The sequence below is a fragment of the Xenia sp. Carnegie-2017 genome, unplaced genomic scaffold (genome assembly GCF_021976095.1).
Source record: "Xenia sp. Carnegie-2017 unplaced genomic scaffold, XeniaSp_v1 HiC_scaffold_25, whole genome shotgun sequence".
Classification (NCBI taxonomy): Eukaryota; Metazoa; Cnidaria; class Anthozoa; order Malacalcyonacea; family Xeniidae; genus Xenia; species Xenia sp. Carnegie-2017.
In genome coordinates, this window is record NW_025813488.1 from 3,051,363 (window position 1) to 3,078,837 (window position 27,475).

Below are 27,475 nucleotides of genomic sequence, written 5' to 3' on the forward strand. Positions count from 1 at the left end.
TTTGGCAATTGGCTTTTCTAAATGGCATTTCCTTCTATTAAATTTTATCGCCTTTAATATAATTGAATTTCTTTTATAAATAATTACATCTATGAGCTTTGTCGAATTTGAGATTTGTTCATAAAGACCAATCGAAAAGATCAGTTTTTACGATAATTGTATAATGCAGCCCTCTCTTATCAACCTGAGATCTATAAGTGAATTCCATATTCAAATGTAGACTGCGTTTAGTACCGATAATATGGTGCCATGCTATAAAAATCGTGTAATCTGTAATCGAGCGCATGCGCATTTCGTGGCGGTATTGACCAGATAAAATGATTGTAGAAGGAGTTCGCTCTTTGTAATGTATTTACATTGTATGTCTCTTGTTGAAGCATAGGGCTCATTTTGCAGTTTTTTTGCTGTTTCTTGTGTTTGTATCGATGATTTTGAAACCAAATCTTTATTTGAGTTGGTGTCATATGTAAAACTCGTGCCAGCTCCTCGCGTTCTGGCGCGGACAAATAACGTTGACGACGAAATGCCTTCTCCAGCTCGCAAACTTGACCTTGCGTAAATAATACTCGACGTTTTTTAAGCGACTGTGGTTGCTCGCTTTCTTTTTGTGCAACAGTGTCCGATACTTGTTCGTTCAAGTCGCCTAAAACAGTAAAACGGCTTTCATTTATGTGTCACAAATTTGACCTCACTTGCGTTTTAATCCTATTTATAAAGCTGCTTAGGCAAATTATAATTTGCAAATTGCTTGTGAGCAGTTAAGATTTATGGATTTCTTTAAGAAGCACTTGGTGGTATATCTTATCGTGGCTTATACGCTATATATTTCATCAAAGAATGAAAGATTTTCACTTTAATGAATAAAAGTAATATGGATTTTCTATTTTTAAGTACTTCGTCTCAGTGACAAAGACAATCGCTTCAACTAATTGTCGTAATTTTCTTCATTAATCAAACAACTGTTTGAAGAAGTCTTTAAGATTTTGTTGCTAAAAAAGGCTAATGGCGCATATCTTGCATTGTTAAAACCACGAGATCTTCCGTTGACTAGTTTGTGCGTCGCCCACAAGTAAGCTCAAGTGACATTTTACCAATTATTATGAATTTGCCGTTTATAGAATCCCGTAAATTCATCTGTGGGACAATTTATGATTTTCACTTCAGACGCTATTTTCGATAAAATCTCTTACGTACAGTCCGTCAACGACTTTTGGGAGTTTTTTTGGCGTTTCTTGCCTGCACAATTTATAAGTTCAACTCATATCGATCAGGAAGGATGTACCGATTTGCTTTTAATTGCTTGGCCAAAGTGGTTGATCGCGTTGTGTGAAAGACACGCAAATATTTTTTTAAAATCAGTTAGATTGACAACATTTCCCAATTTTCGCATGTCGTATGTATGTATAAAAATTATTGCTCGTTGTAATTTTTAAGCACCTTGAATGCTGATGTTTCCATATTTATACTTCCCCCCCTCGCCATATCTGTGATAGGTATTAATTGAATATATATATTTGATATACAAACAAATGGAAACAGGCTGTAGTGCCCAGCTCATGAGTTGAATGTATAAAAAAATATATAGATCTTCTTCTATATAGTGAAATGTACGTTTCATATACCAAAGACTTTACACAAAGTGTAAGATGTATATATGTTTGACACAGAATATTTGGCAATACCTTTACCATAAGGTTTAATGGTTTGCGTCAAACAGCGACGTTTATTTTGTTGCTGACAGATAGCTCAAATACGAGGCAATGTGTTAGTGTTGAATTCAAACTATTGTACCGGGCTTATTTTTTAAATTTATCTTTTTATGACGGTATACGATCAGAGTAGTAACTTTTGTTATTGATATTGGATATACCTTTTATTGAGCTTTGTTTCCTTGTGCAATTGTTTTCCGATGACGACTGCCCGCAAGTCTTGTCACATTTTTGTCTCTTTCCTTGTGTGCCTTCATCATGTAGGAGTCCGACGTTTGCCAGCAGACCAGAATCTTTCTTATTCGTCTTTAAGATATCGCTTATTCCAAAGGGAGTGAAGCGGGACGCCATTTCCACAAGGCTTTGTACTTCTATCCACAACGAGATATGTACGACTGATGTCTGTTAGTTTAAAAATGTTTTTGTTAAGATCTTGTTAGCGCACGAACGTGGGCTGAGGTTTCCTTCTCTTTGAATGATCCTTTTATGTTAAGCTATCGACTTAGATATGATGTTGTTCTTTGGGGGTGGAGTTTTGTTAAGAGGAGATTAAAATTTTGGCAAGCCAACGCGACCATTGATTGGCTGTCAGTAATTACTATTTGACTTTCATTGACAATCGCATTAAGATCTCAAATCTCAACTCCGGACATGCAGTTTATAGCTCAAAAACCACGGCCTTTTTACTTATGTGTATGTTAAACAAATTTCAACAAACGCCACTTGTGAATGTGACGAGGAACACGTTTAATGGAGATAACGTTTTAGGTGCTTTGAAAGACACACAACACCCATTAGCTACCTGTCAGGTCCCTTATTACCCCCTTGTTCTGTATTATCCACAAGCCTGTAGGGCATATTTTTCAGTAGAGAGATGAATTGGACTTTCAACTGTACACAACTATGGAAATTAGATTGCTTCGTAGCATGTAGCTTGTTGAGGGAGTTACGGCTTTCAACACTCAATGACTACATGACGTGTGTACTTGTTCGGCTTATCACTGTTTGAAGTGGTTGTTAAAACCTATTTTTTCTTTCCCTCTTGAAATCATTATGAGCCTTCTTTGTGGTTCAAGGAAGAGGGATTTGGCAAAAATATTCGAAAATATTACACGGAAGTGTGGGTTGTTTCGTAGATTCCTTTTTTTGGCTTGTTTTAAAGCTGTTTGTTCATTTGCCTATTTTTGTTATTGACTCATTTCTTGTTTTATTCTTTTTTGTATGTAAAATCCAAAGGCCGCAGGCTTTGTTTAAGTTTCCCACGTTTTTTGTTGCTTATTCATTGCTATTTAGCTACCCTGATGTGTCCGCCTTGCTTTTAGTAGCTATAGACGTTATATAAATAGTTTCTTGTTCTCTGGGTGATTGCTTCTTGTAACATTGACATATACGCCATCTCGTGATTTTTATAACTTAGGTGTTTTAGCTGGCGTGACAAGTATCTCCTTTTCTGTCTTTTTGCTGGTTAGGCCATCTTTAAGATACATCTCAAAAATTTTTGCCGAAGCGAATGATCACATCACTAATCAAGTTGAAGATAATATAAAGAGATAGTGAAGTCTTTTCATGATTGTTGTTGATCTGTGGGTGTCAGCTTCCAGCAACATAACATCTGCTTGCTACAAAAGCTATTAGCAATGGCTGCTTAATGTGGACAAACGTTAACGAATGCAAACATCTTAATGAATGTACTTTCACTTCCCTGTCAATATGTTTGTTCCTGGTGTATAAAATGTGTACGCAAATATCACTGTCATTTAAAATTTTTGTCTTTTCAGTGATTTTAGAATTTTGTTTCATTCCATGCCATTACGTCACCCGCCCCCTCTATGGATGCATTGAATTACTAAATACTCTTTATCATCTTTTTTGAAGGGGGATTTATCATCAGTTATTGTTTTCTGTTTTGTCGAGAACATTAATGTAACTTAGCTCTACTCTACCGATGGATTTTATTCAATGAGAGTCGTATTTAAATTGACGCAACAGTTGCAACTCTTAGGATTGTGTGTAGTACTTCTTTGATCGTCGGTTCCAACATCACTGACCAGGTTGGAATGTTTCTCTTTGTTCGTTTGTTAATTCATTTCAAAAGGTTGCCGTTCTTTCTTAGCTATTTTCATGTTTATAAAAATGTGCAAATGGTTGTCGGTGTGTGTTTACTTGGCCTTAATACCATGATGAGTGCAAGTTATGCGTCCTGTGAGCTATTCTCGTGAATTAACGTCGATGCTTATGAGGCATTTAGTGAATTAATCTCAATGGGGGCTGAACAAACACAACTCTTCTTGAATTGCTTATTTTCTTCAAATGGTACTTAAACATGAGCTTAACTGTGATTGGTTTAAGAAAACGTTTTGGGTGGTAGATGAAAAGAGTATACTTGCCAATTTCATAACAATTTGACGTGAAAGAAAGGAATTCAGTTTTTTTTAATCTCTTATGGAATGCTCTTGTCACCTTGGTTGGAAATTTATATTAAGTACCATTTTTAAGCGAAATAGCGAGTTCTTTGTTGGTTTGCGTATGTTATTGTCGAAGTATTACCACAAACACCATCAATTTAGTTTATTAGAAAGTGTTTTTATAACCTTCGTAAAAAAGTTCTCGGTTCTGTTGTGTGGACTGAGTGTTTTTTGGGATAATCGCATGCAAAAAATCATATTGTGTTTTTTTTGATAATCCTGTCTAGAAAATCTTATCGTGTTTTTTAATCCCTGTTTCATGCTTTACGCAGTCTCTGTCTTTGTATAAATCGCTTTTATCCATCAAGTCTTTCAATGCGTATGGGCTTATGCACATACAATACGATTTCCAATGGAGCATTCTGTCCAAATGTTTTGTATTTGAGAAAAATTACTTCTCAAAAATGTACATTAATTCAACAAACTTAAATCATAAATATTTTTGCTGAAATCATGAATAGTTAGAACAAGAATATTATAACGAGATGCTATATATAAAATATTAGTTGCAGCCCCCAATAGTAGCATTAATGTTAATGTATAATAATATAAAATAATTTTCATATTAAAAATTTGATTGCTTTTTATCTTTTCGTTATTCATGTTACAAAAGTTGCTCAATTGTTCCTATCATCAAACCTCGTGCACACACAAGTTGAAAAGTTTGTAAAAAGTCTGCGACGTTCGTTATTGTAAAATAATTTTTCATAAAATATCTTGATTATCGTAAACATAGCAGGTGCAAAACTTGAGTTTAAATGAATGTCACCAAATGTCTATAACGTAGTCAAATTGACTACGTTTCATTCAAAGTGTTAGTCATGTTCGACAGCAATGTTTTATGTAGCTATGTTGATTTCCTATTGTGACACATGCTAATGGCAATGTCCGAGAGCAGACAATGATTCAAGCTGGAATATTGACAAAACGCTTCCTGAGTCAATAAGCCACTTGTCTTACGATGACAACGCGTTGCTTGTGTTGGGATCTCGTTTGAATAAAAGCCATTAAAATGTTTACTTGGCTAAAAGTGAGAAGCGTGCATCGCTGACAGCTATTGGTCATGTTAAACCCAACTTGTTACACTCCAACGTTTTCTTCGAGAGGGTCACGTATATCCAGTTATGTTAGGTAAACAATTCCAAGATTGTGATTACATATCGTCCTCTGTTTATGATCAAAAAGATTTTGAATATTAGATTTTGCTCCAGTCAACCACATGTCTGTTACCACATTTCAACGAAGGAACATAACGCCTCCCCCTCCCCCCCCACCATTTTCTTTTCACCCTGGAATCTTGACTTAATTCATCATGGGAAATCGATGTGAAATATTTGATCAAGTCTTTTCTCTTCATCATGACTGATCTGATGTTGAAATCTAAGTATTTATGTATTGTAGTTAAGTAGTGTCTTCGCCATGAGAGATCTGGTTTTAGAACTTGAGTCTGTATTTAGTCCAGTGTATTGTCTTCATCGGGAGCGATCTGATGTTGTAGCTTGAGTCCTTATGTGCTCCAGTCGGGAGTTTCCGGAGTGATCTGATGTTTAAACTTTAGTCGTTGTGTACTCCAGTCTAGTGTCTTCATCAGGAGTGATCTGATGCTGAAACTTAAGTTCTTATATACTCCTGTCTAGTGTCTTCATCAGGGGTGATCTGATGCTGAAACTTTAGTTCTTATATACTCCAGTCTAGTGTCTTCATCAGGAGTGATCTGATGCTGAAACTTTAGTTCTTATATACTCCAGTCTAGTGTCTTCATCAGGAGTGATCTGATGTTGAAACTTGAGTTCTTATATACTCCAGTCTAGTGTCTTCATCAGGAGTGATCTGATGCTGAAACTTTAGTTCTTATATACTCCAGTGTAGTGTCTTCATCAGAAGTGATCTGATGTTTAAACTTTAGTCGTTGTTTACTCCAGTCTTGTGTCTTAAGTTCGACAATGGAATTGTGTCTTTATTTAACTTTGTATTCATTCTATCGATTTAGCTACTTCTGTTTGTCTTTGTCAGGTACGAGTTACATGAACTGTGTGCAAAAGTTGGATGAAAAAATTACAAAAGAACAAAGTTTCAGTTGATGAACCTCGCATGTAGATATTCATAGAGACGAGTATTTTCTTTTGCTATGATCGACATGTAAATGATTGTTGAAAAAACGAGTCGTGTTGCTGTGAGTTACTGCATAATTATTGGTTTGTTGAACAAATACAACGAAGATCTCATAAAGTATAGTTATGAACATTTCACTTCGTTTTCCCAAAAAGTTAATATGATCTGACGGTTTTATTGCAGCGGTGAATGATGATGAAAAATCACTAAATGTACCTGAAGAATGATGCCAAGCATATCCGGGAAATTTCACGAGAAAAGTCACGTGAACCGAAGGTAGAATGTTCGTTCCGTTTCCTCGAGTTATATACGTCGGCAAATCACGCAGAGGTTTCCAAGAAAGGCTGTAAAATAATGTGAATCGAGCAACAACTATAGTATTTCGTATTTCTTGCGTAATTCGGAAATTTTTTAAGAATATGATAATAGACTTTGAGATATTTCTCGAAAGTAATAGCACTGTAAATACTGTTTTCTGATTGGCTGAAAAGCAGTGAAAACCAAACAACTTCTTTTCTTAAAAAAAAACATGGCGGCAGTTGTCCGAAGAAAGATTTCCACAATTGCAAATTGCTTGAAATTCAAGAATTACAAAGGAATGCAAAGAATAGAAACAAAGCAGTAAGTACATTTTTTTTTGGGTGAATGTTTTTAACAGTTAGGCCTCGTAACGAGGCTTTTCTGAAGCGATAGAGACTAGAGAGTAAAGAGGCTTTCCCGAAGCGAAAGAGAGTAACGAACCAAGACAGAGATAGACGGTACAGTCAAGAAATATCTCAAAGTATATTGTTATTGAGTAATAGTATAGTTTCTCGTGCAATTACGGTTAAACATACACTTGTGAGTTTTTTAAAGACTGTAAATAGCTATGTTTTGCTGCAGTGCTTAAAGAAATTCATTCGTGCATGTTTATATATAATTGCACTCGAAACTATATTATAAACTATACTAACATTAATTATACTTAAAATAAAACTTGTTTCCTCAATAGAATAACTTTACTTATAATAATATGATTTAAATATTGGTTTATTTATGAGATATAATTGACCTGAGTACACATTTTTAGCTTGACATTTATACAACAGTCGTGTTTTGCTTTTGCTCAGGAACATATGCCGCTTAAACATGATTTTTTACTTTTTTTAAATGCGTAACTTTATACGTTCAACCGACTCGCTCAAATCAATAAAATTATCTCAACATAATTTTATTATGGCGACGTATAAGTGAATACTCAAAACAGTATATTGGTAGCCAGGTAAAGCTTTTCTTGTCTGCATGCATAAATCCTTTCAAGAGTAACAAACATATCACTGTGATAACGTATAGCGTGCATGGAAAATCTGCTTCACAAACACAGCAAGAAAAAAAGTTTTCTCGTTTTCATTGTGTTTATTGCAAACCACAAAAGTTGTAAACACTTTTCGTACTTGCGCAAGATGTATAAAAATCGTCGAAAACATGTATACCCTTTTTGGCTAGAATAAAGAAAAGCACGTGCTTGCTACACTGGAGACTTTTACATTATACTATCATATCTTGAAGTCATTGCATGCAAATGTTACGCTGTGTGAATGGAGAGATTGGTTCTCGATAAAATTGAACGTGTGTTTGGTAGTCGCATTTGGTTTTTATGTTGTGAAAGTTGTTCATTTTGGATGTTGTGATGTAAAAACGGTTGAAATTAGCTGGCATCAAAGATATGATTATTAGCGTTCCATTTGATTGATTTACAAGGTAATTACATTTAAATCTTATCATGGACTTGGCTTTTCGTGCTTCACGCAACAAAAATTTAGCGTTGGAACAAAGGACATGATAAAGTTGAATTCTCCACCATGCGGATGGTTCACGATTGCCCTCATTTAGCAATCTTAACTTTGTGGGGATCTAAAGAAAGGGAATGACTAGGTTAGCGTAATTTTATGCTTGTAACAGCAAATTCAATTGCAAGCAGCTCTCGAAGACTTCAAAATGACGATTCTTTCTAAACAACAATTCGGCAAACAAAGTTGGTTACGGGAAGATCGGTGTTTTCCAATTTTGTCTCTTATTTGCCCCCTGCTGAATCACGCGGACTCCCCATGAAATCATTTAGTCTTGGTGAATGGGACACCCAAGGGTGATTTATATGATTTGTGTAATTATATGGCAATATTTTGCCTTAGATACTTCAACAGAGAAACCAAAAGGCGTATTTTATTCAATGTTTAATTCAAAATGGAACTACTCGCTGCAAGTTAAACATATCATCACACGATGCGTTTATTTGGACATTAGACTACTGCAGAGTTACAAAGAGCCTTCTTGTTGTTTGATTTTGCCAGCCAAGCATGCTTGGACATGTTTGTTGTGTACAAATGAACGCATTTGTTTGCACTCGTCGACTGAACAAAGAGAATAAATTAAGTTGCTATGAGAAATAACTTCCTTTTAGCAGTTATTTTCGTTATCGTAATTTTTGTGTATACACGCCAAAAATGGAAAGGGAATTAGAACCAAAATTATTGAGTAGGTTCCTTGTTGAAAGCAAAAGTGTTTTGTTTCAAAAAGTAATTTCTGTGTACGATCTCGCTTGGTAAAACTGTTTATTTGTTCGTGAAAGATTGTGGAACAGTTTGACAACATTTGTCTATTTGTGAAGAAAGAATTGTTAGGTAGAAGCAATTACTGTTCTCGCGTAGATTAAAACTTTTTGTTCCAAGCAAGAGCACTGCCATATCTCAGGAATGCCACATCTGTCGTCCTTTAAGTCCACTTAATCTTGTCCGGTCTATAAGCGTTTTCAAAATTTCTTGAGCCGCTCTCGTATTTCTCATGTATGATGTATGTACGATGCCTTTCGGAGCTATCGTGAGTATTTTTCATCACAAGCATTTGTATTTGTCCCGGGGCCAAATGCAATGGACAGCTTTAAAGGCGTGTCCTCTATTGTTGAAATAAAATCTTTCTCAACCTGTGCAACAACTGTTGAATTCTGCATTTGAAAACTCGTGTACTTATAGACTGCACAAACGTATCTACTTTCTCAAAAGCTTTGTCAATCATTTATCAACGAATTATTATTACAAAACTAGTTGATTTCAAACCATGCTTGTAGTGTTGTTCAAATGCCCCCACTCGATTTGGTCAATTTTATGTTAGCGTTATGCTTGTTGGGGGCAGAACACAGATGTAAAAGAAGGAAATGATTTCCGTTTGCGAAGTCACGATATTTTAATTTGTCTACATCTTTTCTTGTGATTCTTTACTTTAATCATTCTTCAAATTAGGGAACATTTAACGTGTTCACCTCGCAGCAAAATAATTGAACGACTTGGCAAATCAACAGCCGTTCTGTATTTCATAATTTGTACATTAACGTCATGTTTCTTGAGCAAACAAGAAGAGACAACTAAAATGAAAACAGTACGAGTTATGCGATCTATTTTCTCAACGGGGTCAATGACGGAAATTTCAGCGGTATTGCTTTGTCTCAGTTTGGCTTTGTGGAGAGTTTCCTGTCTTTGATTGTAACGACATTCAGATTACAACTTCATTCAATTTGTATAATGGTTGCATGGAATAGGTGGGGTTGTGGTTTCACGTCAAGGACAGCTTCTCCTTGCTGTATAAAAGCATTAGGAAACGTAATTTTTCGTACTAACTCAAGCCTTAACAAATCTTGTACAGGCAAAGGTGCACTAAGACCAATGTTCATATTTACACGAATGCGACTTAAGTGACAAACATATCCACATATAAAATGTTCTTCGTGCAGAAGAGGTGAAATCAATCACTTATAAACAAAGCTTAGAAAAACCTTGTCGCACTGGGCGTTGATAGATGACACTGCGCCCCTTAGCCTATATTTAGAATGTAATATATTTATAATTATTCATACGTCACGAATAAATTATCTCGCGCATTAATTCTAAACATGGCTTCTTTAACAACATGCAAGTAAATTTAACAAAATTTGGGCTGGAACCACGACTTATATTTCATGATGAGCAGATCAGAAAGATGGTCAAGCGCTTCATCGGATAGCGATGCGTCCTTCGTGCTGTTTGGAGGTACCCTGTTGCGTTTTTTAGTCGAAAACTATCCGTCCAGTGGTATTGTTGTTGTCCCCTTGACGAAATGTCATTGTTTTATGTGATGTGTTACTATCAATTTGGATCGCTGATTATAGTTGCGCGGGGCAAATTACAAATTGTAAATTCTTATAAAGTGTGGCTTCTGTGCGTTTAGGAGAACATCGCGGGGAGCTTCAAGGTTCAAACGCCATACACGATATACTCAAAGAAAGGATCGCGTATTTATCTGGTAAAGTACATCCTGTAAAATATATTACTATTATACTTGCTATGGAAAGTGCAATTGTATGACCACAAAGACTGTGAAATTGTGGTATGTTGTTGGATTGTGGTATGTTGTTGGACAATAACGACCCCAAAGCTTGTACTTCGTACATTGATTTCAGTGTTTAACGACGGTCAAACACTAAAATCGTGTTATCTGAACTTTGCGGTATTCGCATATTGGTTAAAGTTGATTGGGAAGTATAACCAAAAAATTGCTTTTATTTCGTAATTAGGTGGCAAAGATAAACGTGGTGGACCCGTGATAACCATTCCTAGTCGCGAAGCTACCTCTGAAGTAAAGAACGAGGATTTCAAACGTTTGCTTCATTATCTCAGCGGTTTACCTAGGTGCGTGTTTTCTCTAAGTATTTATTTGGCTATGGACTACCTTAGTTCTTGTCGTTTGTCGTGGCTCCTGTTTTACATTTCGACATATTGAAATGAAAACATGAACATAGATGACACCTAAATACCCCCGAAGGTTACAATGCATTTTTCTATACGAAGGCAAAGATCAACGGGATATTAGTTTTGATTGTTGTGCCAAGTTTTTGGACGTTCCCACATTCATTTGACTTCATATATGTGCATTTTAGGCATATATGAAGGTGATTACGTTGGGAATATAGGCCATGCTACTGTTTATATACCATAGATGTTATCAGTTCAATATCCATGTTATAAGACTGCATGCCGATCTACTGGCTCAGAAACAAAAGCACCGACGTTTTTTGAACTATGGTATGCGAAGGTAATCCTTTGCAGAGCGGGAAACTATCCGGTGTTTGCACTTGCTTAGCTTGTTGTTATATGTATGGATCTGAATATTCTAGATATGCTTGGTTTGTGTATCAAAATTTTTCCCCTCGAGTCGTGACTGCTTTGTTTGTTCAAACGCGTGACTCACAGGAGACGGTCGTGTCATGTGGCGAGACACACCGCTCCAAGTATTAAAAAAATTAGAAGCAATACGCGAGGAGGGGCCTTTTGACCTTGTCGAGGGCATATTCGTCGTCACTAGTTTTTTTTTTGCCCAAATCAGTTTCTCTGCCCTTCAAATAACTGCTTGCTAGGCAAATTTTTCACGCAAGACTGTAAATACAAAGACAGGCGTACCAATGACTACATTTGTTGATTATCTTTATCAGTGTATATAGGATAAAAAAGTAGGTTTTGCTACTCAGTCGTTAATGGTGTCATCTTTCAAGGAATTGCTAGAATTTCCAGAATTAAAGTAACTATCAGAGACATTGAATGTTGAATGCAGTTTTTGCCATCGTAGTCTTTGCTTCTACCTGCAATATCATGCATAATTTGACCTTTCCTATAATTCATCAAAAACTCGTTCGTTGGAAAAACACGAGCTAAAATCTGTTTTTCGTTTCTTAGTAAAGCTAAAACTGTACATGCTGCCATAAACAGAGTTTGCTGTCATATCTTGTTAAGGCGCGCCATTGATGGGCAATTGTACTGTTCACAGGAGCTACTCAGGGTGTCCGATCATCAGGGGAAAATATAGCACAGGTCAAGCATATCATCCTAAGACTTGTTTGTATTTTGTGCTTGATGTGTCTTTCACTATCTTTTGTTATTTGTGTATTTTCGTGGAGAAAAATAAGTTGAAATTATACGCTAGATGTCCATATCGTGTTTTCGGTGTGGCAAGATTTAAATTTTACAGCAAGAAAGTAGGAGAAGCTTTATTTGACAGTCTATCTCTCATTATAACTGTAAATGGAAAACGATATGGTGCGGAAATAGCAGAATTGTTACAGTAAAAAAAAGCCTTTGGCTATTGCACTTCATTAGCAGTAAAACCTCCCCAGTGTGCTTAACAAAAACAATGATAGAGAGCAATCTTTGCATCTTCTTTTTAAGATAAGTCTTGTACTCTTCACGTAAGATTTGCAATTTCTCTGTTTCGTTCGCAGTATGAATCAGTAAGGACTTTAATACCTGCGAAAACTGCCAAAATTGCGTACTTATTGCAGCTGAATCGCTACTGCCTAGGAAATTTGTAAACTGAGAACACTTTCCGACGGATTTAATGCAACGTAATTAATTCGTTCTGATGTTCCGTGATTATTCAATTGGCAATTTGTTCAAAAGGACGGTTTGAGATAATTTCAGTCTCCGTTTCTCACGTAATTGTTATGATATGTCTGCCAAAATGCTCTACATACACGTCATATATAAAAATATTAACAGGAATGTTTGTTGCTGCATTGACTGGTCGTTAAGTGATGTTTTCGATGTTGTAACTGGTGATAATGAATCGTTTTAATTACCTCTTTACTAATACCTACGTTTCTTAGTGACAAATCTTTAAAACCATAGCTCAATGTTTATTTGTCCTTTAACATCTTGGAGGTTTTCGAGGCACCTTAGCAAGACCAACGAGACTTGTTCCCTTCAACTTAAATATACTTTAATGCTACTTCTGTTTGCGTCAATACCATTAGCAATGAACACGTTCGTCGAATTCTTTGACAAGTGTTTAATGCGTTTTAATTTAGGAAACAATAAGCAGCCTTTATGTCGCGTCTAGTGACAATGAGAATTCGAGTGTTTTAGCTAGTTGTCGGCGTTTTTACCAAGTAGAAGTCGCTAAGTGTTTGGTTTTAAATTTTCCCTCTCTTGTATAACAATAATTCTCGATTGAAGATCAGTATAGGCCACGAAGCATATAGAAATATGATTTAATGGCTGTTATTGTTCATGAACATGTAAAAGCGGGCTGCTTAATAGGGAAAGCAAACACGTTATAGCTATTACATTTATTCAAAATTCACAGAACATCGGGAGAGATCATGCGAGCATGCGCTGTGCATGCTAAAAACGAATGATTTTACTGTGCTGTTGTTCTGCGAACAGACTCTTTTACAACAAACATGAATTTCTCTCTCAATTGTGTAACATTGCCAAACAAAGTCTTTTGGCATCTGATCTTACGTCGGTGACGATAATCTTGTTTCATCTTTTCACAAGTTGTCACGACAACAGACCTCGTTCAACGATGAAATGACCTTGGGTTCCTTGTTTGGTATTTTAAAAAAAAGTAAATGTGCTAGTCACAGTTCTGCGGTTTTTTGGTTTTCCGCGTTTCCTTTCCTTTTTGATCTCTTTACCCTGAGAATTCACCAGTCTTCTTTTGTGTTTGAGAATTTTTTGAATTTTTGCGTTTTACTCGAGGAAACGATTTAAAGTCGTCGGTTTGTTGTATTTGAGTCTTCTTTCCAACCAAAAATATTCGCTATGTGTTTTTTATCATTCAGTAATGAGAGTGCATTAGTAGCAGTGATTTTCACGTTTTCTTTACTGTCATCTTATGCACTTTGAAATTTTCCTTTTCCTCCGCCATCTGCATGTTCTTTCTGGCTGAGAACACAAAGATGTGTCGCAATAGCTTTGACTTAATTCATGCCATTGGTTATAAATTGTCCTATTTTGACGATGTTAGGTTTTGTCAAAGTCGAGTTTACGATATACTAGCAAAACATCTGGAGTTAACAGAAACCGAGACTGTATTTTAGGGTTTTATGTGCCTAAACAGTTCCTTACTTCGCTATTTATTGAGTTTCATGTAAATCTACCTACGTTAATAGAAAGATAGGGTTTTTTCGGAAAAAACTCATTGAGATTTTAAATGACAAACCAGTTTTATTGGTCTGTTTCCAAACATTTAATCCTGTAAATGATTATCGCTTAAGTAATCCACCTTTATATATATACATATCTGATTGCATGAAGATTTTATCGATTATCTTTTAACAAGTCCTTTGACGATTCAATCTTATCTAAAATTGAGCTGTTCAATGCCAGCTATAGTTTTCCTCGTCTGTGGCCTTCAATGAAAACCCTGCAGACTTAACCCTGTACACACGAGTCAAATCTTTCAAAGAGCACTTTATTCTCTTCGCCCGAGGCTTCAAGTTCATGTTTTCTTTTATATTCCAGTGATAATGCACGTGAACAAGGATTCAGTATTGTATTGGACATGCGTGGTAGCACGTGGCTCTCCATCAAACCAATCTTGAAGTCAATGCAGGTAAGTTTTAATGATGTTTTATCGAAGACATTTTCTCCTCGATATACACGTCTTTACTACGTATGAGTTAAGTGTTTTACTCTCTGTTTAAGTTTGTGTTTTTCTTTACATAAGTTACTTTATTTTCGTTAATAAAGTAAATGGTTTAAGCTCGTGCGTATTGTTACATGTTTGTGGATGTAGATCGTCCAGGTTAATAAAGTCCTGAGAAGGACTGTTACTGTCGATGTTGGAATGACGATTCGACAACCTTACTTGGAAGGAGACAACCTTGACTCTGAAGATGACTACCGCTAAGGTTGTCGTAACGTCAGTCAACAGCAACAGTCCTTCTCAGGACTCATCTGTCCTGGACATTCTACATCTACAAACTTATTTTATTTTCACTGGACATCGTCCTCATTTGATATTATTGTTTTCAGCACAGTTTAATTACTTCGTTGATCAAATTCAAAAATACGATTTTCAGCACAATTCCAGGTCAGCGGGATGGAAAACATTACTAATTTTACCAAGATATTGTATGTATGGTTTATAGATTTAGATCGTCCAGGTTAGCTGAATCACGAGAAGGACTGCTGCTGTTGATGTTGACTGTCGTTTCGAAAACCTTAGCGGTAGTAAAAGCCAATATCAACTATCCTTCTCAGGACTTTACCAACCTGGAAAATCTACATCTAAAAACGTACACATTGTATGTGGTTGATGTTCACGATCTTGGCTACGCCTAAATTTTTTCATCCGCGAGAAGAAAAATTTATTAGATCGTTCTTAAAATCGTTAACTTCCCCCTCAAAACGAGTGGAAAAAAACCGGTGTTGTATGACATGAGACATGGCTATATCGCTTGGTTTGTTTTTTTCCCGTCCCTGTCGGTCATTTAAACTTTCTAATATTTCTTCACAAAGACAGAGAATTGTGTTAAAATTGCATTGTTGTATAATTTAACGTTGTGTTAAAGCAAAACTTGTCAATATCAATTGAAAATATCATGTACATTCACGTTTATCGGTCTAAATTTGAATGTATGACTTGGGGCTATCGATTTGTTTGTGGCGAGAGAACTATCTAGACGAGAGAACTATCGATTTGTTTGTGGCGTTCTGTGAAAAAAAAAACCCTCGAAACTTGAGCTTAATTTTGTAATATTTTTGTTGGCATTTGTTTTGATCATTTTCGATTAAATTAAAGTTTGTTCTTGTCAGTGGAATAATAATGTAAGTCTACACTATGTCCTACTCCAAGCTCATTTAACGAAGGCAATTTTCCGTTGGACTGTTTAACCTGTGTGACCTGCACAACAAGATAGATCATCTGAGCCATGCTCAGCCGTTTATTGACATAGACGTTTTCATAAAGACAAAAGCTGAAAAGTCCACGTTGCTTTAAAAACAGCTGCTTCTGCAATTTCTAGTACATGTTTGACAAACATTCTTTTTTTTCATATTATACTTTGTCTTGTATACTCTCACAAAAGTCGCCACAGCTCGGACAACTTCTTGATCATGTAAAAACTATTATTTTATATAAGGACACTCGATAAAAGCCAAAAATCACGAGCATTTCTGAAGGCGCTATGGCGTCGTGTGAATATTTTTACAAAAAGCCCTGCGTCTTTGAAATTAATTTTACAAATTAAAGATGTTGTGTTTTCGTACCTTTAGGAGAGCTTTCCGTTGAAAATTCATTCCGTTTACATAATCAAACCGGAAGGCTTTTGGGAAAGACATAAAGCTTCGTCGGGCAGTGGAAAATTCAATTTCGAGGTACAGTCGAGGGTCGTATAAATATATTTTGTTAATCATCAATTATTAACTGCGTCGCCCAAGTCTGAAACGGATTAAATTACCTCTGTGTGAAAATTATCCCCGCCGTTAGTGAATCGTAGCTACTATATGGTCGCGTAGAAGTTTGCTAAATCTGAAGTTTAAGAGACTTGAATAGTTCACCATTCTGTCTTGAGATGAAACGATAAAGGTTAGAGCACTCGCAGTTTGTAATTTGTGATCAATATTATTTAAAGCTGTAATAATTGTTTTACAAACAAGTGAGCATCTCTCTCATCTTTGTGTTGACGTTCATTGTCACTTTGACGTTCAAACTCTTCCCAGGTTGTACGCTTTAGCTTTTCACGACATCGTGGGCTGTTTTATACAAAATATTCTTAAGTAATCGATCTTATTTTGACGACACGCTTGGAACTATGAAAAGCAGTGATATAATTTTTCTTTCATTGTCCTTATTGTTTGATGAATTAAGATTGTACATGCTTATGAATCGGAGAGGAATTTCTGCTATTTTTAGTACTGGTTACGTGCATTGCTTGCATTTAGTCACCAGATTTTTGTCGTTGTGGAATTTCTTATGATGTATAAGATATGCTTTGATATTTTATGGAGATGGTTTCATTTTATTATGCTTTAGTGTTGATCGAGAAAATTAAGGCGAATTAGTTATTGTCTGTCAAGATGTTTTCATTGGTATTGTTCGTATTAATTTGAAGCAATAAATATTTGAAATATTTCTATGGTAAGAACCTGTCATATCTCCGTTTTGCTTAGCGAGAAAGTTAAAAATTGATGCCGAGACGCGCGTTCCTCTGACTTTGGGAGTTAATTCCTCCTAAGCACATTCATAAACAGGCAATTTATTTAATTTCCACTTTGTTGCTCTTGACCTAACAAAACAGGAAAAGATCTTTTCTTCCTTTCGATTGATGAAATGTTTGTTTTAACCCGTGTATGCACATGGATTCATTCACTTACGATTTTACACTCACAATCATTTCGACAGTTGTTATTTTTGGCAAAGTGGCGATGTGTTGGTATTAAGAGATTTTCTTCAGTTTTTTGGACGTGACGTAGTGTTTAATTATGAAAATCGGCCTTAAACCTGAAAATATTACGATATTTCTATGGATTCTTTTTGTTTTTGACGATCCTTTCGAGGTATTTTCTTACATTAAGTAAACTTCACAGCGCTTTTTGTACATGCAAAATTTGAAAATAGGTCAGTACGGTGTGGATTTATGATCACATATTTTTAATCAAAAGAGTTCGCAAGAAGACTGGCAACTGGATTGCCAATAGGGGAAGCAATATGTTTCGGATTTTGAAAGATTATCCTGGAAGTTATTTGCAGCATTACGCTAGATTTTGAAATGATCCGATGAAATTTGATTGTTGACAAAAAAAAGGCATTGTAGAAAGGAAAAGGATTCAGGTTTAGCGCAGAATCTTAGACAAGAGCAGAAAGCAAAGGTGGATCTCTTTGTTTCTTCAAGAGTATTTTTGATAGAAATATGTTTTGGTGTGGTTAAACCCTGTATCATTTGATCACATACGAGTATTAATATACGCACTTGGGGTCGCAGTTCAACCGCTTGATAACACCTGATGACGATAAGCCGTTCTGGTCTTTATAGTCACGTTCATCACAAATTCTTGACTTTTCTTTATTGTCAAAAAATTTAAAGGATCAAAACTCATTGGGGTATTTATTGTAAAATGTGTTAAATTCTGTAAGGTTTTTGAGGTTCGTGACATTTCCATGTGAAGTATCGCCATATACCAGTAGTTTTTCAACTTTTCGTCTTTGTTAGATATTTCTTCATGTTCTCTGCAGATACTTGAGGACAACTCTATAAATTATACGTAGATGACTTCATTATTGCACTAAAATATAAATCATTAACCTTTAAGCACATTTGTTTTTAGTACTTTTTAGTACTTTGTTGTATTATATAGTACTTTGTTGTATTATTATCAAGATACATTATCTTGAGTGACCGACAATTGTGTCTTTGGATGGATATGCGTTATTTTTGCTATTAAACTCGTGCCGATACTCTCTGTATACGTAAACAATGGTATCGTGCTGTTCACGTGACCTACTCACATCACGAAATAACATTTCTGTTATTTCTTTAGCACTAGATTTTGGACAGAAGGTTGTGGGGCTCATGTCATTTAGAAGGAATGCTTACAAAAACTCGTATGCTTGTGAACTTGAAAGTTTTTGAGTCTTTTTACCCTCGGAAATATTTTTTCACAGCACGAGTTTATTTGATGACCACAGCAGTTGATGATAGTCCACAATGTGTTATTTATTGTGCCTGTTTTGTTTCAATAACAAGCGTACATATTTACAAAAATATAATGCTGTCTGCTCGATCGAAGCCTCCCGCTGGATATTACATGGAATATTTAAATTATATTTCATAACAACATTCTTCGTTGATGATTTGTGAAATAATGTGTTCTACAAAACAAGGACCTTCTTCTTAAATTGCTTTTGGGTTTTTTTTAGGTGACCTTTAGTTCACTCGAAGGACTTACTAAATACATTGAACCTTGTAATTTGACGTCTGAATTCGGAGGTACACTTTCCTACGATCACGATCAATGGGTGATAATGCAAATGGTAGGCGATGATTTATTTGTATCGATTCCCGACAATGTCACGTGACTAAGAGGTCATTAGTTTCGTCCTCCCATTCCTCTCTATCTCCTGTGTGGTGTAATCGTATTTGCAGATGTGGCTATAGTGGTCCCCCGCTGACCTTGATCATCACGGGCGATACTCACTTATTCCAAATGTTTTCATGCAATTCAAGTATCCCCATTAACTTTTCACGATCAATAATTGTAGGGCTCATATTTGAATCTTTAAATTCTGCCGCATAAGTTTCCTTTAAAATCCATCGTTTTCTACTGATTTTAAAATGCCAATATGTATATGAGCCCCCCTTCACAATTATGTTATGCCATATTAAAGTGTTTCCTTTTTTATGTAGTCGTTAGAAAAGTTCAATTTTGAGGCCATGACCTTACTGACGAAACTCGATGAGATTCACGAAGGTTTGATGCATCAAGATTACGCCGACGATCTTGTTGCGTTACGCGAACAGGTTAAATATCATCAGCATATACGAAAATGGATTATCAAAGCTCCAATTGATACTTTAGAAGAGGAAGGTAGTCGTCTTTTAGAGTGGATTAATGAAAATAAACTAACACAAGAGGATGGTGCTAGCGAAGATTGGAAGGCGACAAGTGCAAGGGTTAAGAATATACTTGAGAACTTAAATGGAGAGCGAGATAAACTTAAAGATTCGTGGCACATTAGGAAACATCGTCTTGATCAGTGCATTCAATATCATTTGTTTCAACTCGACGCTAAAAAGGTTCGTGTTTTTCTATTCTTTCATCTTGTAACCGTGGCATAATCAGTGGCGTAGCTAAGAATTTCTTAGGACGGGGGGCGGCAAGATAAATTTTACGACAATGGGGCAAGGCAATCGGGCGCGGCCAAAGAAATGTATTAAGAAATGGGGTTTAAAAACCAATAAAAATTGTATGAAACATGTCAGAAAACAGTGTCAGGAGAAGTTAATTGAAACATTGCTTGGTTTACTTTATGAACATTGGCTTATTTTTCAACAAAAAGTTAAAATTCAAAAGCAAAAAAACCCCGTTTTCGGTCCATGCTTCCCGATACCTTCTTAAGCGCAAGGCACTAGAACGTCGCATGTTAACGTTTCGGTAGGAGATTTCGGCCCCTCCACGCTATCCTACTTGGGAGATGCAATAGCAAGCTTCCGCCCATCAGACCCCGAGATCGCCTGCGATAGGCTTTGCTCGGGGTACGCAGGGAGAGTGCGGTCGCCACCGAAGTGTGGGCCCCTAAGCCACTGCATACCTAATCGCACCCAGCTTCCACTGCTAGTTAACATCTACTATACTTAATATTGGCTTTATATATATATATACATAAATTCAAAGGCTTACGAAAGTTGTGGGATTAGTAAAGTCACCACTGCGCATGCTCAGACGATTTCTTTGATAATTCACGACTAAATGAGCTAATTGACCCAAATGTAGTGCAAGTACATGTAGTTAGTCATTGCCATGACTATGAACTTGTGAAGCTGGTCAAGTCGACTGCGCATGCTTAAGTGGACTGCGCATGCTCAGATGACATTTAATATGACTAATCGAGCTAGTTACAACACAATCGATATTAGTAGATCCAGTTGGTTGTTGCCATGACCACGAACTTGCACAATTAGTCCATTGGACTGCTTGTGATCAGATGATTTTTATTTCAAGTTGCTACTAAGCGAACTATTTACTCTAAAATTGGTGCTAGTAGATCCAATTGGTCTTTGCCATTTACATGAATAGCATTAGTTTGCCAAACGGATTTCCCAAGTTTCAGTCCCATATTATTGGCATGTTTTCTGTATTTTTCAGCATTTCTATATTTCAAATGCATTTTCAAACTCGTTACTTCAATGACTGTTATCGGCCTGGCGTGTGTGTGTTTTTTTTTCAAACTTTGTATTATCCTTGGATCCCTACTTCTCTTTTGTAAAGTACAACGTTTATGTAATGCTTTTGCCATCAATGTTTATTGTTTTTTGAGAAGTGCAGGCAACAATTGTTTGTTACTTGTCCATGTCATTTTGTAATGTTGTGTTCTTGTATATTCTGCACTACTAAAGTAAATAATTGAATTCCAAGTTACCTTGCGGTAAATTCCTATAAATTAATCAAAAAGTATAAAAGCGTCAATGTATCAACTCGTTTCTTTGCGCGCTTTTATTTTAATTTCCTTTCATGCCGCAACTCTGCGGACTCATCAAAACATAAACTTTTTATATAAATGGTTGAAATATGCTGGAAGAAAGTTTGCAACAATACTTGGCTCTTGCCATCGAGGCTATGCTTTGACTAGAGAGAATTATAGTTCATGTGATGGTGTAAAGTTGTAATTACATTGAACTATTTCGTTCTGTAGATGAGAAAGTGGATCAAGGATAGTCAAGATGATCTTTTGACAAACTTCATTGATGTTGGAATGGACGAGAAATCTTCGACCGAACTGCAAGAGGAACATGGACACATACAGACCTCTTTTCGCGTAAGTAATGTCTCTTCTTAGTAAGTAATGGTATATAGCTAAGCAACTACACATGCGCACGGCAAAGCGTTAATTCTGCAATGGATCGTCAGCATCTATAGCCGTGATATCCGGAAAGGCATTTAATTGCCATCACATATTGTATATGTGTATGTGCTATATGTGTATATATATATAGCTATATATAACAAAGTGTATAAAAATGTGCCCTCCGGGCTATCACCATAGTAAAATGGTGACTCCTGCACTTGGGATACATGATGTACGGTTACACATTGTATGGATTGTTTTGTAGAGTCACCACAGTGCTCAAATCTGTAAAGGCGAGCTTTGCATAGCGCGAAAGCGGTGAACGTATATATTCGTTTTTCGTGTTATAGTTTCTAGAAATCGTTTACGTTCAGAAATCATTAGCATACAATGACTGTTGATTGTACAAAGTAGTTCAACATGTGATCATGTTAGAGTTATAAATACAATGACGACATTATTTAATCTTCTATACTACAGCATACACACACAGGTGTTTATTTGTCAAAGCGATGCTCGTTTCTTAATAATTCATTACATTATCTTATAATGATTCTCGTTAATGGTATATCGAATCAAAAGTGAAAAGCCTTTAAAAATTTCCCGTTGTTGCTTTGCGTTAGAGTTCAGAAAATCGTCGCCTTTGTTCGCCATTTTTACTTCCCCAAAATTTGAATACTTTATTGATTGCAAAAGCCGTGCATTTATGCGTACTACACCTTTTTAAATATTAAAAGAGGAACGATAATCATATTTTAGCTCTGGGAAAAGCGGACAAATTGCCATGTATAATATGGATAATGCATGCACTTTTGACTGAAATCTTTTTAGTTCTTTGTACAAAGACCGAAGTGCAATATTGCTCTTCGCGATAAAAAGGCGACCTTCACGTATAGCCTCGTTATTTGCTTTGTCTTTTTTTAAATTATTATAATTTATCTCAATGACCGGACAGCTGCTTTGAACTTTTGACGAATAATATACTGCAAATCGTGCAGGGATATATTTTTATTTGAAATGTTCTTGTGGCGTGCTTCTTTCTTTGAAGTTTGAACGGAAGCAAACTCGACAGAAATCCTGAAGCAAATTACACATGCCAGTGGTTCGTTGTTATTTAGCTTTCGTCAAGCTGAGGTTGAGCGCTTCATAATGAAGAACACAAAGCTTTCCAAACTATGTTGAATTAATTTCCTAACGTTCAAGCGTACAATTTGAAATTTCAATGACGACTCAAAACATATATGTTGGTACTTTGGCGTTGTAGTTTTATTTGATTGAAACGCTTGCAGCGGAAGGTAAATTTACGTTTATTTTTTGCAATCGTATAATTGAAGTGAATGAAATACGGGGGAATTACTCGTTTTCCCAATGGTAGCTTTATCAATGGCAGACAAGAGAATATGATTTCGAGAAATAGACTCCTACAACCAAAGCTTATAGGTTTTTGTAACTTTTTTCATCATTTATCAAGTAAAGTTGCAAGCATTGTCCTCTCAACTTATAATGCTCGTAATTTGAACTCCATTAGTTTGCATCGCTCGTGAATTTGTATTAATTTGTGCGATCAAGCCAAGTTTAAATACAATTCCATTCCATACTCCTAGACAATGCTAGTGAATTATCGTAAACATGCAAAGGAATGTAGTGGAGTGCGAACTCACTGTAAACATGTGATCTTATGATGTTTTACAATGAACGCGGCTAATTAGAGTATCATTGATTGTTTAAAATCATTGTCTATGGAAGTCTCATCTTTTTGGTCATGTTGTCATATGTAAAATTTTATATTAATATATTGAATCCAATATATATTGACCCACTCGATGAAATGACTATGAATAATTTTTTCGTCATTTTCTTCCAACTTTTCAAAATTTTCTGTAAAATACCGACTCGAACTAACGGAATTTACAGTAATTAATTTAATCTCAGTTGTTGCAAGGAAAGTAACGTTAATTGTTGGGTTTTTTTATGCATCCAGAGTTTGTTGCAACATATTAGTAGAGATTAATTTTCCATTTCAAATCGTGCCAATAATCCGCGCGTGACGCTTACATTCTTATGAATTTTAATTTGTCTGTACGTTCAAACAAAAGGCTTTGGTGGAACGACATCTTTGATGTTTTGTCAACTTGTAGATACAATCAAACTTAGAGAAACTCACGTTTTTGATAATGAAAATCTCCTTATGCATTGTCTTCAAACATGTCTGAAAGTAATTTGATTTTAACCATGTGGGTTTTGTTTGGCGTGTATCGACCACAGTATTTTGGGTAAGCTTTTGAAATATAGTGCTATACCGAAGTCTGACTTTTCTTTTCATCGCATAAGATTGATTTTCTTGACTAAATTTGAATATTTCAACTGGTTTCAAACGTGTAATATTAAAGATGGAAGTATTTGGTCATTTTGATGTTCTGTGTATGTTTTATGTTGAAGATGACAGCACTTTTAATGCATGAGCGAAGGTCAATTAAAACCTTGTTATAATGTTTGTTCACAAAATAGAGTCTCTTGCCTTCTAATATGTAACAGCATATATTGTCATTCGCTACCAATTATTGCCCGAACAGAAAGAGAGAGTGTTTTGTGATATTCATTTTCAACGACCATGTTGACGTCTTCTTTGTCGTATTTTATCTTGTTCCCATTCAACATTTTGGTTTTAACTATTCTTTCTATGTATATACTTTTAACTACGCTGTCAAAATTGTAATTTTTGTTATTCTAGTTTGTAGACAAGCGCGAATATATTAAATATTGGTTGGAAAAATTACCGTTTCACGATGTTTGCTTGTTATTAAGCAGTCTTTGTAGACGGACGCTAACTTATGAATATTTGTAGAGAGTTGTCAGTCTTCGCTAGTTGACTATAGGTTTATAGCATTCTCAGATTGTGTCATGTACATTTTCACCTCACGTGATGTTAAAGTTTTCATATGTGATAGCCATGTGGGGAAGAGATTAAGAAGAGTAATTGTACCTTAAAAATTTTCTTTGTGATGGATTCAATTATATTAATTTTATTATAAGGGAATTCAGTAATTATATAGATGTGTTGTCTTTAAACAAATCACTAAAATTAAATCTATAATTGATTAAATTCTGTAACTTGTGTATTTAACTAAAATGACTAAAATTCTTGTATTTTGAAAGACTTTGCAATCTTGTAGGCAGCACTTGCATGTTGCTGAAATTTTACCACTTATCACAGGTATTTTTCTTGAAAAACCTCAAGATACAATAATATTTTTGTGGAGTAACGCACGATTATCAGAATGGAAATAAGCTTTAGTTGATTTAGTAAAGTGTCGAGGTTTACCTCAACCATTATTGAATCCGATCGTTTTTGTTGTCACGTCAATTGCGCAGGTCGTATTGTTTTCATTTTGTTTTCAGTATGAAAAAAGATATCATCGAAAGCATGATTTAGTGCAGGTTCTCGCAATACGTAGTTACGTTGTTCATAATATACAAAAATTATTCTTTCATTATCTTAAGTCTATATATGGCTTTATAAATCGTGCTAATATATACAAAATGCACGGAATGAAAGTGATTCACCCATATTGATTCTGTCTATTAACCTTAGCAAAAATGTAGACTTGTGTGGTAATAAGCTCATTCTCAACTTCATGGAGCTATAGCATTATATCAAAGAAAATACGAATGTTTTTTCGAATTTCTTGTCGTTTTATGTCCAGTCAATATAGTTCGGAAACGCAAATCTTGACTTTCATGTACAATGTTATTTTGATTTCGTTTCCATATATTTCCTCTATCTATATTTAAAATCCTTGGTCGTTTTCACGTATTGATTACTCATGACTTTTCTCTACGTCGTATTGTCTACATTCCACATTCAAATTTTTACAAACATTGTTTTAAAACGTGCTAAGTCCTATATATTTAATTGTATTTCGTTTGCATGAGAGTGTCGGACAGGAAAACGTAGGAGACGAATGTTTATATAATCATGCACCATGACCGCATAAATCATGCTTATTTTATGAATGCCACGGACTTTAGTTTTTGTCTACATTTGTGTAAGCGTTTGGTGAAATGCAACATTAGTGCTTTCAACTTTCATGTTTTGCGGATGGAGAACTTCCTCATCCGCAAAGACAGGAAGACGTATTGCCTTTTGTGAATTGAAAAGTTTTATATGTTTTTCCCTCACCGTAAATGTTGGTGTACCTAACTGTTCGGATGCTGGTATCTATATTGAGTCAAATAAAGTTTATTTGAGGTAATTAGGTGTTAACGGTTTGTACTACGAACTCGCCCAATGTAAACCTTCACGAAACACACCGTCACGATGAGAGAAACAAAATGAAACTGGAAAATTATCAAACTTTCGCTCATTGATGCAACTTTATAATTATGATTCGCAAGCAGTCTCCTGGATGTTTCAAGTTTCTTGTTGTCATTACCCACACATCCTTTTAATGACACCAGTAACGTCCCATCATTTTTCGTTCACGCATCTTTTTACCATTTGTAAAGAATCATTTTACATACGATTCAATGTCGAATTTTGTAATGAGTCTTGGGAAAGTTTAACAGTACATTGTTCTTGTCTAGGAAATTTCTGAGAATATAAAAAAGATACTCGAAGGAGCCGACAAGTTATTGCACTCGGGACATTATGAAGCTGATCAAATTGAGTCAATAGCAGTGTCCTTGGAACAGGAGTGGAAACAATTTTCAATGGATATAAGTGAACGTGGAAACTTGCTTTCGTGTTCCGTTGGATTTCATAAGAAGAGTGAGGAGGTAGATATATGTTCAATTTAATGATTTCAGTTCTTATATACTCCAGTCTAGTATCTTCATCAGGAGTGATTTGATGTTGAAACTTAAGTTCTTACATACTCAAGTCTGGTGTCTTCATCTGGAGTGATCTGATGTTGAAACTTGAGTTCTTATATACTTCAGTCTAGTGTCTTCATCAGGAGTGATTTGATGTTGAAACTTAAGTTCTTATATACTCAAGTCTGGTGTCTTCATCTGGAGTGATCTGATGTTGAAACTTAAGTTCTTATATACTCCAGTCTAATATCTTCATCAGGAGTGATTTGATGTTGAAACTTGAGTTCTTACATACTCCAGTCTAATATCTTCATCAGGAGTGATTTGATGTTGAAACTTGAGTTCTTATATACTCCAGCCTAGTCTCTTCATCAGGAGTTATCTGATGTTCAAACTTGAGTTCTTTTATACTCCAGTGTAGTGTCTTCATCAGGAGTGATCGATCTGATGTTAAAACTTAGTTTTTCATTCTAATGTTATATCTTTAGTTTTTATAATATATATTCGTGTCTGCTGTCGTTGTTAGAAAAGACCTGTGCACAAACTTGATTAAAACTGTAGAATGTTGTCTTTCAGTTTTTACGACGTGTTGCATCATGGGAAGAGAGACTTAACGACAACAGTTACTCAAACATCAATGACATTGACCAACTGAGTCAGTTGTTGATCCAAAGTGGAAATTTAAAGAAAGATATCGACACTTCTTATGAAGCTGTTTCCGCCGAAAGCAAACAACTACTCGAGGCTTTGCAGAAACCGCTACTCCCCGGCGATGACCGTGACACGCCGGAATTTTCCGAAGCTGCATCGCATGTCATGGAGCTGTTTTTGAACGTTCATGAACATCATAGACAGCTGGGGATATTATGGGAGGCGAAGCAAAGTGGCTTACGTGAGTTGATACATATGTCGACGTTGGAGCAGGATATTAATCAGGTGAGATTATTTGGATTATTGTGTGGATTAGCGTTTTGATAAGATAATCAAGATGTGTTGTCTGGATTATCGTCTTGACCACAAAGGTAA

At 35.7% G+C, this 27,475-nt stretch overlaps 2 protein-coding genes and 2 long non-coding RNA genes across 9 annotated transcripts in view; 2 read left to right on the forward strand and 2 right to left on the reverse strand.

Moving 5' to 3' along the window:
- Positions 1 to 37: 37 nt before the first annotated feature.
- On the reverse strand, positions 38 to 2,220 carry LOC124452824 (homeobox protein Nkx-2.8-like). Its single transcript, XM_047003457.1, has 2 exons — positions 1,871 to 2,220; positions 38 to 643 (listed from the first exon to the last, which is right to left on the reverse strand). Exons 1-2 carry the CDS (start codon positions 2,058 to 2,060, stop codon positions 228 to 230), a joined length of 606 nt encoding a protein of 201 aa, XP_046859413.1. The 5' UTR covers positions 2,061 to 2,220; the 3' UTR covers positions 38 to 227.
- Positions 2,221 to 5,996: 3,776 nt separating this feature from the next.
- Positions 5,997 to 7,796, forward strand: LOC124452825. The gene is made up of 2 exons (XR_006950885.1): positions 5,997 to 6,347; positions 6,470 to 7,796. It is a non-coding gene; the product is annotated as an uncharacterized LOC124452825 (long non-coding RNA).
- A 177-nt stretch (positions 7,797 to 7,973) lies between these two features.
- LOC124452826 lies at positions 7,974 to 16,428 on the reverse strand. The gene is made up of 2 exons (XR_006950886.1): positions 16,342 to 16,428; positions 7,974 to 8,179 (listed from the first exon to the last, which is right to left on the reverse strand). It is a non-coding gene; the product is annotated as an uncharacterized LOC124452826 (long non-coding RNA).
- LOC124452819 (triple functional domain protein-like) overlaps positions 10,195 to 27,475 on the forward strand; it is a 55,867-nt gene continuing 38,586 nt past the window's right edge. For 2 of the 6 annotated variants that reach the window (XM_047003446.1, XM_047003448.1), the window contains exons 1-10: positions 10,199 to 10,344; positions 10,523 to 10,597; positions 10,869 to 10,983; positions 14,593 to 14,683; positions 16,348 to 16,449; positions 18,992 to 19,105; positions 19,479 to 19,868; positions 21,485 to 21,607; positions 26,222 to 26,413; positions 27,026 to 27,385. In XM_047003446.1, the coding sequence (XP_046859402.1) occupies positions 10,275 to 10,344; positions 10,523 to 10,597; positions 10,869 to 10,983; positions 14,593 to 14,683; positions 16,348 to 16,449; positions 18,992 to 19,105; positions 19,479 to 19,868; positions 21,485 to 21,607; positions 26,222 to 26,413; positions 27,026 to 27,385 (1,632 nt within the window). In that variant the 5' untranslated portion in view covers positions 10,199 to 10,274. Of the gene's footprint in view, positions 10,345 to 10,522; positions 10,598 to 10,868; positions 10,984 to 14,592; positions 14,684 to 16,347; positions 16,450 to 16,642; positions 16,661 to 18,991; positions 19,106 to 19,478; positions 19,869 to 21,484; positions 21,608 to 22,656; positions 22,933 to 23,702; positions 23,911 to 26,221; positions 26,414 to 27,025; positions 27,386 to 27,475 lie in introns of those variants that run through there. The other 4 variants (XM_047003445.1, XM_047003447.1, XM_047003450.1 and 1 more) reach the window with 4 other exon arrangements.